The sequence below is a fragment of the Polypterus senegalus genome, chromosome 3 (assembly GCF_016835505.1).
Source record: "Polypterus senegalus isolate Bchr_013 chromosome 3, ASM1683550v1, whole genome shotgun sequence".
Taxonomy (NCBI): Eukaryota; Metazoa; Chordata; class Cladistia; order Polypteriformes; family Polypteridae; genus Polypterus; species Polypterus senegalus.
The window spans coordinates 160,698,293-160,715,887 of NC_053156.1; the positions used below are offsets into that span (position 1 = coordinate 160,698,293).

Consider the following 17,595-nt stretch of genomic DNA (forward strand, 5'->3'; position numbering starts at 1 on the left):
TCTTACTTGGAAGATTGTGGAAGGGACTGTAAAAAATGTATTTTGTAAAATAAAAATGCTTATCTTATACCTGGAACTGTTTTTGTCATGTGGTATGTCTGGGGTTTTAGGGCTCATTCGCACCCCCTGTCTTTCACAATGTAAGCAGTGTGCTTTATGTTACAATATTTGTTATTACTTTATGATTGGCTGAACTTGCCCCTAGATTTACTGATGTGAGTGCCAATGGTACTGTACCATTTGCCAGTAGCGAGGAGTGAGAAGAGTGACTGTTCCAGGATGTCTGAAGCCTTTAACAATAATAATGTAATTTATTATACTGTACTTCAACTGTTATAAAAAAAATCTGTAAACAACTGTCACATATGCACCTTAGACACGGTAATAATAGTAACTGAGTAACACTCAAATGGCTTAAGCAGATATCAGGATGGATAGATCAATAATTATAGTCACCCAAGCCTATAACATGCCAACCTAAAATTGTCTTAATGATAATATTACATGTAGTAATTGTTTATTAACAGTGCTATCCAATTTGGTTATGACTTATATTTTATTTAACTTTTAGGTAGCCTATAAGGCCAACCCTATCTTCAGAACCAACCTACACAGCCATTTCTAAACAACATCTCCACATCGGGTAGGTTTATGTTTAGCTATACTTTCTAATTCATTTGTAGTGAAATGCAGCACTAATTCTTTTGTTTTTGGAATTAATAGTATTACTACAATTTTCTTTTGCATTATAATTGTTTATAGTTTCCCCATACCAAAGAAACTGATTGTGTTTACTTGCATACTTGCTTTTCTAATTAGAAGAAGGTTTTTATAATTTGTTTGTGATCATTTTTTTTTTAAATTTAATTTCAACAACAAAAAACAACAATACTACCAACTAATACTCATTAATCTGGCTGCTGGAGAGTGTCAATGTATTGCACATGCTAGTAAGAATTTCACTCTATGTGTGACAGTAAATGTGATTTTACTGCCTGTCGTGATTCAGGAACACAAAATGTTGAAAAGGGGTGAACAGACCTCAAAATAAATTAAAACCTGACCAAGATTACACTGGTTAGCCTCATACAAAACAATCAAATAACGATCATCAATAATTGGAAAAGCAGAAGTGGCAGTAAGTAACAACTCCCTCTCCATGGCTAAACCTCCAGCCTGCTGTTTCAAAATTGCCCTGTAAAAAGGGTCCCTGAAAGCTAGAAAGTAACTAATGTCTCTGTAGACCTGCGTGAGGGGCCTGACAAACACAGCAAGCCCAAAAACAGAGGGAAGAATTGGAAGAGGGAAGAATTAAGGGTTAAGATTAGTGGCACAGTGCGGACTCCCAGCCCACCAGCTCCCCACCAAAATGCGCAAAGCTTGATTTGATTTTTTTTCCCCAAGTAATCCAAACCACTTTTTTTTTTTCTTTTCATCAGTAACTCATGTTGAAAAGCGACTACTTGCATCTGGGCTCCACTTTAGAAGGAGTGGCTGTGCCAAGAAGAAGCACACCTGGACAGAAAAACAAGGGCTTGCATTGTCAAGAAGAATCCCAGCAACTGGTAGCTGCCCAGAAATAGAAGCACCATGGACTGGCTTGTAAACGAAGGGCTTTCCTTTCTCATTGTGGTAAGCGGAATGAGAAACATATTAATATGACACATTTTTCATTATCCTTTAACTATATGTAGTATTTTGTTATGTGTTCTGTGTCCTGTTTTATTTGGTTTTATATGCAAGATATGTAGCTAAACTATCTATCTGAATGTCAGTGGTAAAATAAGCCAGTATTCTGTCATCACTATGATTCCCTACTTACTGTATTTTGTGCTCCTCTGTTGGGTGTAATGGTGGATTGAGGGGATGCTTGTCATATTGCAGTACTGGTGGAAAATTGCATCATTGATCACCTCCTTGAACATGATATGTTCTTTTCGCTCTTACGCAGGTATTTCATTCTGTTGAAAAGATGCTGGTACTTAATACATTGCCTTGAATAAATATAAAGGGAAGTTGTATTTTTAGGTACTGTGCCAAATTCTGACATTTTTTTTGTTATCAATACATAACAAAGAAGCTGATCCTGATGTCTTTTATTTCAATTCTTTTAATTACGTACAACTCAGAATGTTAAGGTTTTCAACATTTGGGAACTGAAAGTGCGAAGCAATTGTAATGTGATTTATCATTGTAAGCCAGAAATGAAAATGCTAAATGAAAATGATCAATAAGACTAAAACATTCTTGTTTTTAGAGAGGTAATAGAAGAAAATATTCCTTACATTTATTTTGCCAGTCCACATAGTTCACAAAGGGTTGCATTGTATCCAATCTGGGAAGCATTATGAAAAAGTCAGCGGCAAAGTCAGTAGAAGGCTTATCCCTGAAGTCATACACACTGGGCATATTTAAACTTGCCAGCTACCAACTAACCTTCCCTGCATGTCTTCAGGATGTAGTAGGGGCTTGGGGTACCTTAAGAAAAAAAAATAACAAAGGGGTAAATTCTGCATGAAGAAAAACTGATCAGGAAGTCAATTCTAGTTTTCATAAGTTGTAGGCAACGGCACTAACCACTATGCACCAAGACAACCCCCAATTCAAACTATACAAAAGATTTAATATATTACCTGCAAGCTAAATAACACATTACTCTAATGGAGAAATAGCATCACTGGAAACAAACTATAAAAATTTGCTAAAGTTGCTCTGAAGGTACTGTGTAGAGATTTGGTTCTGTCTTTGCCGTTTGATAACAGTCTACTCAATGAGTTGAAAACAGCAGTATCCCTCAAACAGATCTATTTAAACATAAGAAACCAGTTAATGACTGAGCGATTCTTTAAAATATTCAAAATGACAGTATAAAGAAAATACTGAATAAAATAAAAGAATACTTGCAAAAAATTGCAAATGCAGTATAAATACAAGATTTAAGTGGATGAATAAAAAAATAATTTATTAAAAACAATGCAGTGCTTTTTGTATCACTTGTAAAGAAAACCATAAGGAATAAATTGCATCAAAGAATACATTAATTATATAAAGAAGTTGTGTTGGGATACATTAGACCAAAACGTGAGGAATATAGAGATTCATTAAAAAATCTGAAGTGTACTCTTAAAGGAAAATTATATCTTTGAGAGACTAAGTGAATTAAAATAAATACATCTATGCCCCAGAATATGAATGACATTGATAGTGGAGTGCATTTTATTTTAGTTTTACTGCATAACAGATTGTGTTGACGCAGTACGTTATAAACCAGTTTGTTTAGTGTACATGACTACAAGAACTTAATGCTAGTGCGTCACAGAGAGGATGTGCAGCATTGTTCATAATGGCAGTGATAAGTCAAGTCTGGGAGTGTTTTAGAGGTTTCATTTGTTAACTGCTTTTAAGCACGGCCTGATGGCTTAACTTACGCTGGTGACAGATGCTCACATGAATGTGCACTCGCTTCATCAATGTAATTACGGGGAAAGCTGCACAGTAATTAATGTGTTCCAGTTGGAGTTAAGGGCGATAAAAGAGAGGGGGTTAGTGCTAGTTGGAAGTTCTAGAAACAGGGTTGGAAAGCAATCACTCATCAGATTAGGTAGAGAGGTACTATGGAGATAGCAGACAGTATGGGCAAGCATCAGCTCTTTTGAATTACCAAAAGAAGCAGGACTGACGGCTGGTACAGAGGTCCTATGCTGTGGCAGTGATTGTGTCTACTGAGCTGCAAAGGTGAACAGATGAGAGTGGAGAGACGCCACGGGGACTTAAAGCAGACAGGAGGATACACAGCCAAGTGGCATCCATTGTTGAAGTGCAGGGCACCAACCAAAGTGGCAGATCATGTCTACAGTGACCAGCTGAGGTGGCAGGTGGATCATTTCCTTTTTAAAAAAATGGAACACCTCAAGGATTGTTTGCATTTTTATTGTATTTATTTATTGGAGCTTTTGCGCCTAAAGACATGATTTTTAGGGGCACAATTTATTTAATGAATAACTTTGAATGCACTATTGCAATTTTGAAATTTAATTCTTTACTGTTTAATACATTTCTGTACATTTTTGACCATTAGGTCTTTTCTGGCCCCTCACTTGCCCTAGTCCATCTCCGCTCATGATTACATGATGTCCCAACAGAGGGTGTTGCCCATGGCTGTGGGTACTAGAGCCTCACAATGACATTCACTTTGTTTTCATTCTCTATTTTTGCTACTACCTCCAGAGGGTTGCGAGTGCATCCCATAACTGAGCCTGCCTTCTTAATCTGCTTGTTGATATGGTTGACCTCTTCTGAATTGATATTACCAGCCAAGCACACCACAGCATAGAAAAATCACACTGGCCATCACAGAATTATGATCCTGTTGATCCTCTCATTAATGTAGACCCGCCGAAACTTGTACCAAATGTACCTCCTCCACATCCACTCCCTGAATAGTGTTCAGACATAGAGGCCATTAGGTGTAGTGAAAGTCAGTAATCAGTTTCTTTTTTTCTGCTAATGTTAAGTTGCAAACAATTCTCTTTGCACCAAGAACAAAGTTCTCTACATGACTTCTGTACTCTGATCTCCCTTATCAATACACCCTATAAGTCCAGAATCAACTGAGAATTTTTCCAAGTGACATGACCTGGTTTTAGATTTACAATCTGAAGTGTACAAAACGAAGAGAAAATGAGACAGGACTTTTCCTTGTGGTGCACCAGTTTTGCCCAATCCATATCAGAAACACAGTCTGTGAGTCTACAAACTGTGATGGACAGCAGACCATAGGCTCTTCCTCCTGAAAAAATTAACAATAGCCATTTAATTGGTACATCACACATGCAGTGTGCCAACACCAGGCTAACATTCCCTCCACATATCTTGATTTGGACACAATGGTCATATTATCCCAAGGGAAGAGCTGTGTATGTTGTAAGTGTCCATTAAATTAAATTCTGGTTCTTTTCTTCACAGCAACTGTGTAAGATGTAAAAATCAGCTCACTTTCATACCTTTATAGCAAATGTAAATTGTAAACACCCAGCGAAGCTATCAATATGAACACAATTATTGGATCACAGTATTTATTGATGCCATTTTGTCCCACTCAAAATCTTAACAAATTGCTGCCCCAGAAAAAAATGCCACATTTTACTTTTTTCCAGAAAAACCTAATTTTATTAAATCTGTTATATTAGTTTCAGGGCGGCATGGTGGCACAGTGTGGTAGCGCTGCTGCCTCGCAGTAAGGAGACCTCAGTTTGCTTCCTGGGTCATCCCTGCATGGAGTTGGCATGTTCTCCCCGTGTCTGTGTGGGTTTCCTCCCACAGTCCAAAGACATGCAGGTTAGGTGCATTGGCGATCCTAAATTGTCCCCAGTGTGTGCTTGGTGTGTGTGTTTATTGTATGTGCACGCCCTGCAGTGGGCTGGCGCCCTGCCTGGGGTTTGTTCCTGCTTTGTGCCCTGTGTTGGCTGGGTTTGGCTCCAGCAGACCCCATGACCCTGTGTTTGGATATAGCGGATTGGAAAATGTATATACATGAGTTTCAAACGTATATACATATAGTCACATATACGCGTGAAAGGATCTCGTCATGTGCTCAGTCAAGTTATGTAATAACCTGCCGGAACAAGAAGGGGGTGCTGTTGCTAACATTCTCTTCTCCTTCTCACCCTGCAACAGTAAGAAACCACGCAGTGAGGGCACTTAGCCCTGCCCAGCCATAAGAACCCCAGCTGCCCAGAAGGCGGCGTCTTTTGTGACAGAGCTACTGACAGACATACCCCAAACCTGCGGTTATGGCTGATCCTTTTGTTTAGTTAAAAGTCCGAGATTGAGAAGACTAGACACTACAGTAGAGTCATTGTTTTTGTTGGAACTTTCAGTGAAATTAAAATGGACAACCAACTTTAAAGTTGGCATCTAAACTTTAATTTTTGAGACCTGTCATTCCTGCACCCGGTCACAATATATAAAAAATAAATTTTTTTTTTTAAGAATTTGTTTTTGGGGAAACAATTGTGTCTGGCTGTCTGGGTGAGCATATCAGAAGGTTTAGGAGTTTTATTATCATCAGTTGAACGACTGATAAGAATGCACTTTTGCTGGCGTTTAATAAATGGTAAACCATGATGTGTAGGTAGTAAAGTTATATTTACTGAATGCACAAATGTAAACAAATATCACATTTACAAAAAAATGAAACAAACAAAATACCAAGCTTCAATCTTTAAATAAGCCAGCCTTTTGTAAATATTTTTAAAAGTGGTTGCGAATGGGATCGAGTTAAGGCAAACCATTAAAGATACCAGAAGAAACAATATATCTGTTGTGAACTTGACCCGGACACAGACAGGCGGACATGTTCTCTTAAAACCACCACATGTTTATTTTCCACAATTATTTACAATAAAGGTCACAAAGACCCAGTCCAGTGGTCACACAGACCTTAATCACGTGCACAAAACACCAAATCACACACAAAGTCCTGGCCACAAATGCCTTTCTTCGGGCCGCCTCCACTCTCCCCTGCCTCGTCCTTCTTCCACCCGACTCTAGCCTCGAATGAATGGAGACGGCCCCTTTTATAGAGGACCCCGATGAGCCCCAGGTGTTTCCGGCAATCTTCTTCTGGCCACGCCCCAGCGTGGCGGAAGTGCCGGCTGTCCTCCCGGCTGCTCTCTAGGCGACGTCATAAATCTTCCCCCCAGCACTTCCTGATGTGGCGGAAGTGCTGGGGTAACAGTTCCCCAAGGCACTGGGGGTGACCACGGGCCCCTACAGGGAAAGGCTTCCATGCCCTTGACCCGTGGCCCCCAAAGCAACCCGGAAGGCAAACCCCACGTGATCCAGGCAGGGTTCTGACCCTCTTCCGGTCCCTCCTGGCGTCCCGGCCGGGTCATAGCCCCTGGCATCCCTGACACTGTAGAAAAAAAAAAATCCAAATTATGGTACAGTAAAATAATTAACCTTCTATTCTATGTAGTAGCCATATACAATGACATGTATATATTTATATTTTTAAATCAGCTACGTTAAATGAGTTTAAAAAAAGTTTACCAAGCTAGTTAGATGAGGCACTGATATCTGAACTTTTGATTTAAAGTCCCAGCTTTCCATTTTCCCAGTAACACAACACTTCAGTTTGCTTCACTCTCCAAGCTCAGTCATGAATGATTTTCTTAAATATGCTTAATTTGCAAACCCAGCTAAGGTTAGGACTGGGTTGGTGTTAGTTCTTAAAGTTATACTCTCGTATTTCATTACATATCTCATCAGTGAACTATAATTAAATCTCTTTAATACCACAATTGGTTGTTCTTAATTCTTAGGAGAATTACTTTTAGTCATTAATTAACTGATAATTAACCTCCTTTCTATAGTGGAAGTCTCATTTATCCGATGCTGATAAGAACTGATAATTGTGATAACAACTTGGCATCCAAGCGGCTCTTTCAAGAGAGCTACTTATTTGATTAAACAGAGTTATAATACAAAAAAGTGCATTGGTATATTAAGACATGTGGTCCATGAAGGGATAGTCAATCTTCATTTTCAGAAATGTTATTAATAAATACCTGATAAAGATGTTATTTACTGCAGTTCTGCTGAAGTAACAAAATAGGAAATTGGTTCAAATTGGATAACTGAACAGGTAGCTAAGGTTTCTTTATCCAGTCACACCACAACAGTACAAAGTAAAGAAACAATGAAAGGCAAATACTGAAGAATGTTGAGAGTTTTGAGTACATAAGAGAAGACACATGGAATGATAAAATAACATTTTTATTTTAATCCCATTGATTAGATAAGACAGTGGCAGTGCGGTGGAGCAGTGATTAGGGATGTGACCACTGAGCAATAGGGACTGAGGTTCAATTGAAAAGCATTTTTTATCTAGAGAAGAAATTGTATGTTCTCTTCTTCACAAGGTTTTTCTCCTGGGACTATCCTTTCCTCTCGAATCCCAACGATAAGCATCTTCATTTCTACATGAAGCCTTTAAGAAGGAGTGTTAAGTGTGCAATTCACTGTGCCTCCTTTTGTGGCTGGCTTCCAAATGAGGCTGTAGGGATACGTGTAGTTGCCTTTACCTTATAAATGGCTTAGGAGAGTTTAGAAAATGAAATGGCAGCTCCTCTGCACTGCAGGCAGCAGATTGGCACTTCATTGTCTGAAATATTCTCTAAAGAAAGAGTCATAACGTAGTATTTATAGCTTGATGAACAATAAGCACACTGAGTTTTAAGTGTAACTCCATCATAAAAGAAGGTCATTGAAGTCTAAAATGTAGCATAAAATTAAAACATGCAGTTGACTACAAAATGCAAGGGCCAGAGGTGTGCAACATCGGTCCTGGAGGGCCGCAGCGGACTTATGAAGCACTTATTGCTCAAGGAACATTTTGATGCTTCATTTCAGTGGTCTCCTTTGTTAAGTTTACTACCCTTAATTGATTATTTCAGTCTTAATCAGCTGCATTCTCTGTTTTCAATGGATCCTTATTAGCAATAAGATGGAAAGCAGTTCTCCATATAACTTGTTTCCATTTACACCTGTGTGGATTCATCGTGTAATATTTGCTTTAATAAAATAGTTAGAAGGAAACTGAAGAGAAAAAAGAATCGGACTGAAAGCTACTCATCCGTTTTAGGCTTTAAATCATTTTCAATGATATCCTTGAAAAACATTAACAGGCCATAACATTAAATAAGTTCTGGGATTGGCAAGGATTGGTTTTAAATGAAGCAACTGGAGGTTAGGAATATGCACTGATAGTACATTGCCACACCCACCACACAACGAACCACCTGGATTGGGACCCGTGTGAAGTGGGTGACACCTCAGCAACACACTTGAACAGTGTGAGGTTTTTTACAGTGGCTAGAGTGCCAATTCTGTCACCAACCCCCAAGTTTTTCCCTGTAAGTTGGAGGACCTGCTTGCAGGTCTGAAGGCAGATGAACATCATACCCAGGATGAAGCAATTGCAGGCCTTGCTCAAGAGCCCAATGGAGTGGATTGGCCCACAGAGAGTAGAGTCACTTCTGATGTTTACGGGATTCAAACCAGTAACTTTCTGATTGCTGCCACAGATCCCTAAAACCTGTAGCCACTGCAGCATCCAGGGCTGATGTTGATCATCATGCTTTTATTTACCCATGTAATTTCAAAATATTTATGTGCGGTTCCATTGCTTGTCATCTTATTTTTATTAATGTTTGATGTGATCTTTATTGTCCTGCTAATGCTTTGAAGCTACTGTACAATATAAAGCTATCTTAGAGTTTACATTCCATACAGAAGCCTTTGAGGACTGTGGGCCGCCACATATATAGTTTCTATGCAGGCAATCATGGAACATGCAATTATCAGAAGAGGTATCTCATACAACAGCTTGCAGTAACGAAGGAAAACCAGAAAGAGTGTTGACTTACATACTGTATTTACTGTAAAAGCTCCCCTTATTTTATGTAATTTAGTGGCCAAAAACATGTGGAAATCATATCCAGCTTTGAATACTACTTCCCATAAAGTGATAAATTATGCAATGAAACCAGAGTTCATTATGAGCCAATGGTAATGTCTGTGCCACCTTCCTCCGCTCGTATCTTTTAATTTGTCTGAAAACAATTTTCATAATAATAAAATCCCACTGTATTTGATGATAGACCATTTGCATTCTCTCCTAGTGGCTGTGAAATGGGACAAGCAAGAAATGGATGTATGGAGAGATTTATATGCTGCCTATTATAAACATAAATTATACTTGTATTGGGATAAACAAATACAATACACATTAACAAATGAGACCTTTCATAATTGGAATACGAATGCCTGATGAAATACTTCATTAAGCTCCAACTTTAATCAAATATTTCAAATATTTTCCAGTCGGCTATTAATGTGACAGTATACACATCTCTTCATGCATTTTACATTTATGAATAGCTATTCAGTTATTAAAAAATACCTAGATTGCCAGGAACTACTTCCATTAAATATGGTGTCACAACTTTACTTTTTTAGGTCATATGGCTTGGGCTGAATGCTTTACTATTTGTCAACATCTTTCTGTGGTATAACAACAGTGATGCTTATATCTACACACGCATTATTCTGGGAGTAAGTGATTTTTTTTGTTTTTCCCATATTGAAGCCACTTTATGTTAATCAGTGTGTATAATCTAATTGTCAAGACTTACTGACTTTATCCATGTTTTGCAGCCAGGACTGGCCTGGGCAAGAGCATCTGCAATGTGTTTAAACCTGAACTGTATGCTGATTCTTCTTCCTGTCAGTCGTAATCTTATTTCATTTCTCAGAGGCTCATGTACTGTAAGTTACACTCATATTTTTGCATATTTGGATGGCTGTTTGTAGCCAGGAAGCATTATTAATATGAACTTTATGTTTTATATTATTTTCTCAGCACCATCAAGGGGCATTGAGGAGACAGCTGGACAAGAGTATCACATTTCATCGTATGGTTGCATATCTTATTGTTGTGCACACCAGTAAGATTTTTTTTTTCTCGCACTTTAAATTACATGTATTAAATTGATATTATTTAAAAGATGCTTTCTACCATAAAGTATTTTGATCTAATATTTTTCTGAAGTTGCTTTCTGGAACAAGGTAGACTACTAACCTGAGCTCACTTTACTTAGCTAGGGTAACATGAAATCTGTTTGCCATTTGTAATACATTGTATTACAAAACTGTTCAATGTGCACTCTGTAATTAGAAAATATTTAAATATAACTGATTATGTCCATACCTGCATGTAGAGTACTGGTCATTTACTGTATGTGTTAGTAATGTCACACATCAGTTGTGTTTCATTTAATGCATACATTCAAACTTGCCATGTTTATATAGATTCAGGTATAATATTTGGACAGCATTTACAAAGAATATAAAAGTGATGTGCATAAGGCAAGCACCTCACTCTCTGTCTATAGAATGTCATCCCAGCACCTATAAATGAAAAGATTTTTATGTTATAATTCAGCTCTACTTGAAGCCAAAATCAACAGCTCGTTCCCATCAAGCAGCTACTGGTAGATTAGGTCAGGTCAGGTTGGGGTGCATGCACTGGTACAGCGCGTTGCCACAGCCACCACATCACAAAACAGCTCGGCATCCCAGATGGCAACCCCCCCAGGCAAACACACAGTCCAGTCCCACCCTCTTGGAAATTACCTTCTGTCTCCCACAATCAGGTGTTAGGTGGGCATCCATTTGGCTTGTTTCAGCGGCTCGGGTCCTCAACAATGAGGATCCTGAGAGCTGGATCACCCTCTGGGAATTGTGCCACTAGGCCGTAATGACATAACGGATGCTCTGCCACAATACAGGTAATGTGCTTCATTCAGGACTCCTTGAGCAGCTCTTTGTTTGACACAAAGTCAAACCAGTGCTACCCAAGGATTCCCTTAAGAGACACAGCACCAAAGGAGTCCAGTCTTCACTTCCCTGGATAGCATCCATCTGTCACAACCATATAGTTAAACCTGAAGGTAGATGCCACACTGTAAATCCATGATGCACTCCAAAATGCATGCAGACAGCAAAGACAGTAGGGTTGTGGTTGGGAGTCACATAATTACTTCATACAAAGTGTCACCACAAGATGCCTGAAGAAATCATTTGACCCCAACAGCAAACTACAGTACTCTTAGCTTTAAAGCTGCTTTTAGTGACAGTTTAGTTTAGGTATTCACTATAAGCAACTATAGCAATTGTGGTTGTCCAAGGAAATGACTGGCTTGACAGAAAATACATTTTAGTGAACCAACCTGGCTATCCCCATTTACATAAAAGAAAGAACAAAAACAAACCATTGAAAGTGTGAAACAGAAGAGAACAGTTGCCAGCAAAAACATGTGGGCTTGACAGGCAATCTCTGTCTCTGTTGACTGAAGAGCTCCTTTGCTCTGGTTGCTTAGTTGTAAAGTGATGCCTCTTTCTGGGCGATCATGCTTTTGTGGCTCAGAGACTAGAAGGGGTGGTTTCTCCATGCTGTGGAGGAAAAGACAAAACTGTTAGGGGCAGCGGACTGAGGTGGAACTATACATTTCCAGGAGGAACTCAGAGGGTGACACTCTGACATGCATGTGTGACACAATCGATAAACATTTTTTCAATTACACTAATAAAAATAAGACTGTTGAAATATATTGTTTATATTATTGTCATTTTGCATTGATTTTAATCATGTTAAAAAGGTGTCAGGGATGCCAGGGGCAATGACCCGGCCGGGACGCCGTGAGGGACCGGATGTGGGTCTGTGCCCACCCTGGATCACGTGGGGGCCGCCATCCTGGTTGCTTTGGGGGCCACGGGTTGAGGGCATGGAAGCCCCACCCTGTAGGGGCCTGTGGTCACCGCCAGGAGGCGCCCCAATGCCTTGGGGACCTGTTACCTCAGCACTTCCGCCACACCAAGAAGTGCTGGGGGGAAGAATTAGGAGGACACCCGGTGAGCTGCCAGGAGAAAACCACCTGGAGCTCATCCGGGAGCATATAAAAGGGGCCGTCTCCCTTCATTCAAGGCTGGAGTCGGGTGGAAGAAGGACGAGGCAGGAACAGAGATTGTGCAGGCGGCCCGAAGAAAAGGCATTGAGTGGCCAGGACTGTCTGTTTGGGGTTTGTGCACTTTATTCTGTGTCTGAGTGACACCTCATAATTGTATATAGTGTATATAATAAATATGTGTGGTGGTGAAAAACAACATGTCTGTCTGTGTCCGGGTCGGCTCCACAAAGGCTTATAAATAATACGGGTTAAATCACATTCTATTAAATATTATACATTTATTTATTTCAGTTGGTCCTAAAAATAATAATATAACTTAAGGAGATATTAAGTATGCAATAATATGATTACTTATATTTACTTTGTAAATAATTCTTTTTCAGTAATTTTATCTGCAGGAAAATCAATTATTTTATACTGAGATTTTGTCTGAACATAACCAGAATATGTTTTATTTTGAATTAAAAGACAGAAACCTCACACCTGTTATACTAAATGATTTCGTCTTAACATATGCAGAATATCTCAATTTTAAACTGAAAGGCAGAAGCATCACACCTATCATACTAAATGGAACCATAAACTTTATCTGATCCAAAAGGGGAGACATTACAACCATGTTACACTACAGTATGTGGGCCAGGTGGTGTTATTCATATAGAGGAGGCAGTACTGCATGTCACACTGCATCAGAGGTTTAGAAGTGTGAAAGTAAGAAGAGTGATCATCAGCAGGAGTCATTCATGCACACGAGAGTGACGGAGTGCCTGAACATTTATTGTGGCTACCACATTAGAGATGTGATAACTTCAATTTTTAGCAATGTGCCATTTTAATCACTATGTGGTATGGTAATAGATTCACACATGACAAAAAACGCTATTCAGAAAGCTGACTAATCTTCTCCAAACAAATCAAACAATTATCTGTAATTTAGCATAATGGTTACTCAACAACATGCAGGTATCATTAAGGGAGCAAAGTCTACAGAAATACATTATTTTATTTCTATAGCATATTTTCATACAAGGAATGCAACTCAAAGTGCTTTACACCATATTAAAGAAGATTTACAACACAAAATCTGCAGGGTTTCCAGGCCAAAAGATCGTCCAACCCCCACTGGGCATTCTACGTAACGTAATAGTGCGTAAGTCAGTCTTATTTTTTGTAATCTTCCTTTTAGACAGTTCAAGCAAGTGAGTCTTATAAATAGTTAAAGTATCTACTTTCATTCCATCATCACATATATGATAAGGTGGTGAAGGCATAAAACGCCATCACAGAGAGACTGGGAAAGAAAACAGAAAAAGGTAGGGATTAAAAAAGAAAGCATATCCATGGAGTATATGATATTACAATACATATATAATCTATTAGAACTATAACAGAAATACAATTTTAAAAATACCAAATTGAAACAGTGAGTTTTTCATTGTTTTTTTTTTAATTGATTAGTGGTATTAGCATATCTATCGGTAACATGTTCCTAATTTTTGGCGCATAACAGCAAAAGGTCGCCTCACCTCTTCTTTTATGCTTAGCTTCTGGTATAATAAGCAAACCAGTGTTTAGACTTAGTTGTCATCCCTTGAATTATAAGTCTTTTTCCTTGCTTGAGTCTATTTTGCAACTTCTAGCTCAAGGGGTCTATGGTGGGGCTCTCTGGAAAGATGTCAGTGCCACTTTGATTTACCCCCTTTGTTATCAGATGAAGTCCAGGCAGATCCTGGGACAAGCTGGTCACTTACTTTTTTATACAAGTGGAGGTTTTGTGCAGCTGAATGCCTGCATCCCTATTAAATCTGTTTTCTTAACAGGCCTGGTGTGCCAAGAAAGGCTAGCAGAATGGACAATGCCCAGGTTGCCCTACACAAAGTTATGTCAGTTTAAAGAAGTTGAGATTATGCGTGATTTTAAAGAAAGAGTAAATTAAAAGAAAACCACCCAAGAAATGTAAGCATTTAAAGCTATGGCAAAGAATATAAATATTAATGAATTTCTTAAAAATATTTGTAGGCCAGATAACTAAACAATGGGACTAAATGGGATTAAATGTAAGAGTGATAGACTGATTATGAAACTGGTTGGACAGACCCTGAGAATAGAACCTGGTGTGGAGGACTGCAGGGGCTACTGGCCAGCCGGGACGCCTGGAGGATGGAAGGACCGGGAGAGGGGCAATACCTTCCCCGGGACACGAGAGGGCAGCTACCCTGGTTTGTATTGGAGCCACGGGATCGAAGCTTAGAAGCTCAACCCTGTTGGGGCCCATGGCCATTGCCAGGGGGCACCCGGATGGTTACAGAGCCTTGGACTGCAGCTGTTCTGCCACACCAAGAAGTGCTGCCTGATCAGGAACCAGGTACATCCAGAGTGCCCATCCAGCACTTCTACCACACCAGGATGTGCTGCAGGAAGATTATCACGGAACACCTGGAGCACATCCGAGTGCATTTTAAAAGGGGCCGCATCATTTCATTCAGGGAGCCAGAGTCAGGTGGCAGAGGACAGAGCTTGTGAAAGAGGTGTGGAGGCAGCAGAAGAAATGAGAGTAAAAGAAAGTAAAGGACTGAGCATTGTAGAGGATTTGGGCACTGTGTTGTGTGCAGAAGAATAATAAATGTGAGTTTCTTGGACTTGTGAGTCTGCGTGTCTGTATGTGTCGAGGTTGAATCTCCACACTGGAAACACTAGAAATTTGACAAATGAGAGGAGACCATTCAGTCCATCAATTTTGCTTGTTTAGCTAATAGCTAAGCTGTCCCAAAATGTCATCCTTATACTTAAAGGTTTCAGCTTCAATTTGTCTCAGTAGGTTGTTCCAAATTCCCTCAACTCAAGTAAAGAACTGGTTCCTGGCTTCAGTAACTAATGCTATTCCCCTTAATTTACACTTGTGTCCTTAAGTACATGATTTACCTTTAAGTTGAAAAAATTCTGTTGGATCTACTTTATTAATGGCTATGATTATTTTGAAGACATTTATTAGTTCGTCACATAGTGTCCACTCCTCAAGTCTAAGCAGGTTTAATTCTTTGTGTCTATCAGAGTAGGACATGTCCTTAAGTCCTGGGATGCACTTGGCTGTTCTCTTCTGCATATTTTCAAGTGCTTCTATGTCTTTCTTGTAGTGTGGTGAACAGAATTGCACACAATACATCAGATGCGGTTTCACTAGTGCATTATATAGTTTGAGTATAATGTCACTTAATTTATATTGAACAGTTTATCAATATACTTTTATCTTTTGAATCACTTCTGTGCATTGCTTAGATGATGAAAATGTGTCAAAATAAACCCCTAAAACCTTTTCAGAGGTTGCTTCCTGTAGGACAATGTCTTCCAACCTTGTATTGCTAATTGACGTTCCTGTGGCCCACATGCAACATTTTGCACTTTTCTGAAGCTCAGTTTGCCCAGTTCTGAAGCTTGTCCAAGAACCCCATTTATAAAACTTTGTGCAGATTTGAAAATCTGTACCATCAAAAAAAAAATCATATATATAAAACCTGGCATATGTATATTTCTGCATAACTTACCATTTATAAATCACAATCATTTTGTAAATTTTAATGCACCTCCAATGCTGTAAGGAAACATCCATTTATGGAGCATGCTGATCATCCTCATATATAGCATATGCAGTCACAATGCTGCCAAACTTCATTAGCTGATATGAGAGCCTCCCACCTGATGTATCAAGACCTCACCCCCCACATTCAAGAGTATCTGGCTGCGCTCCACAATTGAGATGACACAATCATACCCAGCATTAGAGTGCCACCCCTCTGTACTCTAGGACAGCATTTTTCAACCTTTAAGTATTTGCGACCCGAGTTTTCATAACAGTTTTAATCGCGCCCCCCCTTAACATTTCTTTGAAATGTAGATGCATATTTTATTATACCTATTTAACTTTTATCGACATTTATCTAACTCTATATTTATTGTTCTAGTATCAGAATTTAGTTTAAGTTAATTTGTTTTGGTTTCAGCAGATGTTTTTTTCATATTTTTGATTCTTGTTTTCTTTTTTTCACATCTTTTCGCCCCCCTTTTTGTTACTTCGCGCCCCCTAGGGGGCCCCGCCCCACAGGTTGAGAACCACTGCTCTAGGAGTACAGGTAAGGCGCCATCCTCCGAGAGGGCTATCACCTGGTATATGTAATGATGTGACTGCTGTTACAATGAATAGCACACGGCACATGAAAAACAGAGGGTTCAGCTAATTACCCTATGAACAAGCTATTCACCATGTAAAGTTCAGTCACATCCACCAAAAATTACTTTGCCTCAAAACAAATGAAAAATGAGCTGACCCAAGCCATTGAGCCACAACATCTATCAGTCTCATCTTGGCATCACAGGTGGCCTGTGGATTAATGGAATGCAACTATTTATGGTTAACAAATACAGCTTTGTTCTTGCTAGGTGCCCTTATTGCAATATGAATGCAGTCAGCAAATTTCCTTTTTATGTTCCCCACAATGTTATGTTTTGTGTATGTGCACTGACTCCATATGAAAACTGCATATAGTGCCTTGCCAGTCATTTAATGGCTTCCAGTACTACAGGGATGATGGAGTGAAGCTTGGCTGGGTTATTCCCAAGCTTTCGGCCAGAAATGACAAGTATTCAATATAAACTGAAGAAAAAACACAAAGGTTCTTCAGTGCAGATACACAACATTGGTCCTCTTAAAAGGAAACTAAAATAAAGTCTGTGCATCATATTCATTGCTTTTGAGGTGTAATATAGGGTTGCCAAATTAGAAAATTAGAAATACAGGACACTCTTAAAATCTCTCTCTGTATTACTATATATTCCATATTGTGGATGCTGGCCCGGACACACACAGACGGACATCTTATGTTCACCCAACACACGTTTATTTTGCAAATATTTACAGTTTTTCGTGCACTCACACACCCCAGTGCCTCCAGCACCGATTCCCCCAATGTCCAGGCCTCTCAGTCTCTGTACCTTTCTCCTGGCCGCCTCTAGTCCTCCCTCCAGCTCCGTCCTCTTCCACCCGACTTCTGCCCCTGACTGGAGGGAG

At 39.3% G+C, this 17,595-nt stretch overlaps 1 protein-coding gene across 1 annotated transcript in view; it reads left to right on the plus strand.

Moving 5' to 3' along the window:
• The first annotated feature begins 1,580 nt into the window (after positions 1 to 1,580).
• The window catches only part of LOC120525661 (NADPH oxidase 3-like), a 63,702-nt gene continuing 47,687 nt past the window's right edge, over positions 1,581 to 17,595 (plus strand). Inside the window, exons 1-4 of the mRNA XM_039748147.1 lie at positions 1,581 to 1,632; positions 10,024 to 10,119; positions 10,222 to 10,332; positions 10,427 to 10,511. Coding sequence (XP_039604081.1) covers positions 1,591 to 1,632; positions 10,024 to 10,119; positions 10,222 to 10,332; positions 10,427 to 10,511 — 334 coding nt within the window. The 5' untranslated portion in view covers positions 1,581 to 1,590. The remainder of the gene's footprint in view (positions 1,633 to 10,023; positions 10,120 to 10,221; positions 10,333 to 10,426; positions 10,512 to 17,595) is intronic.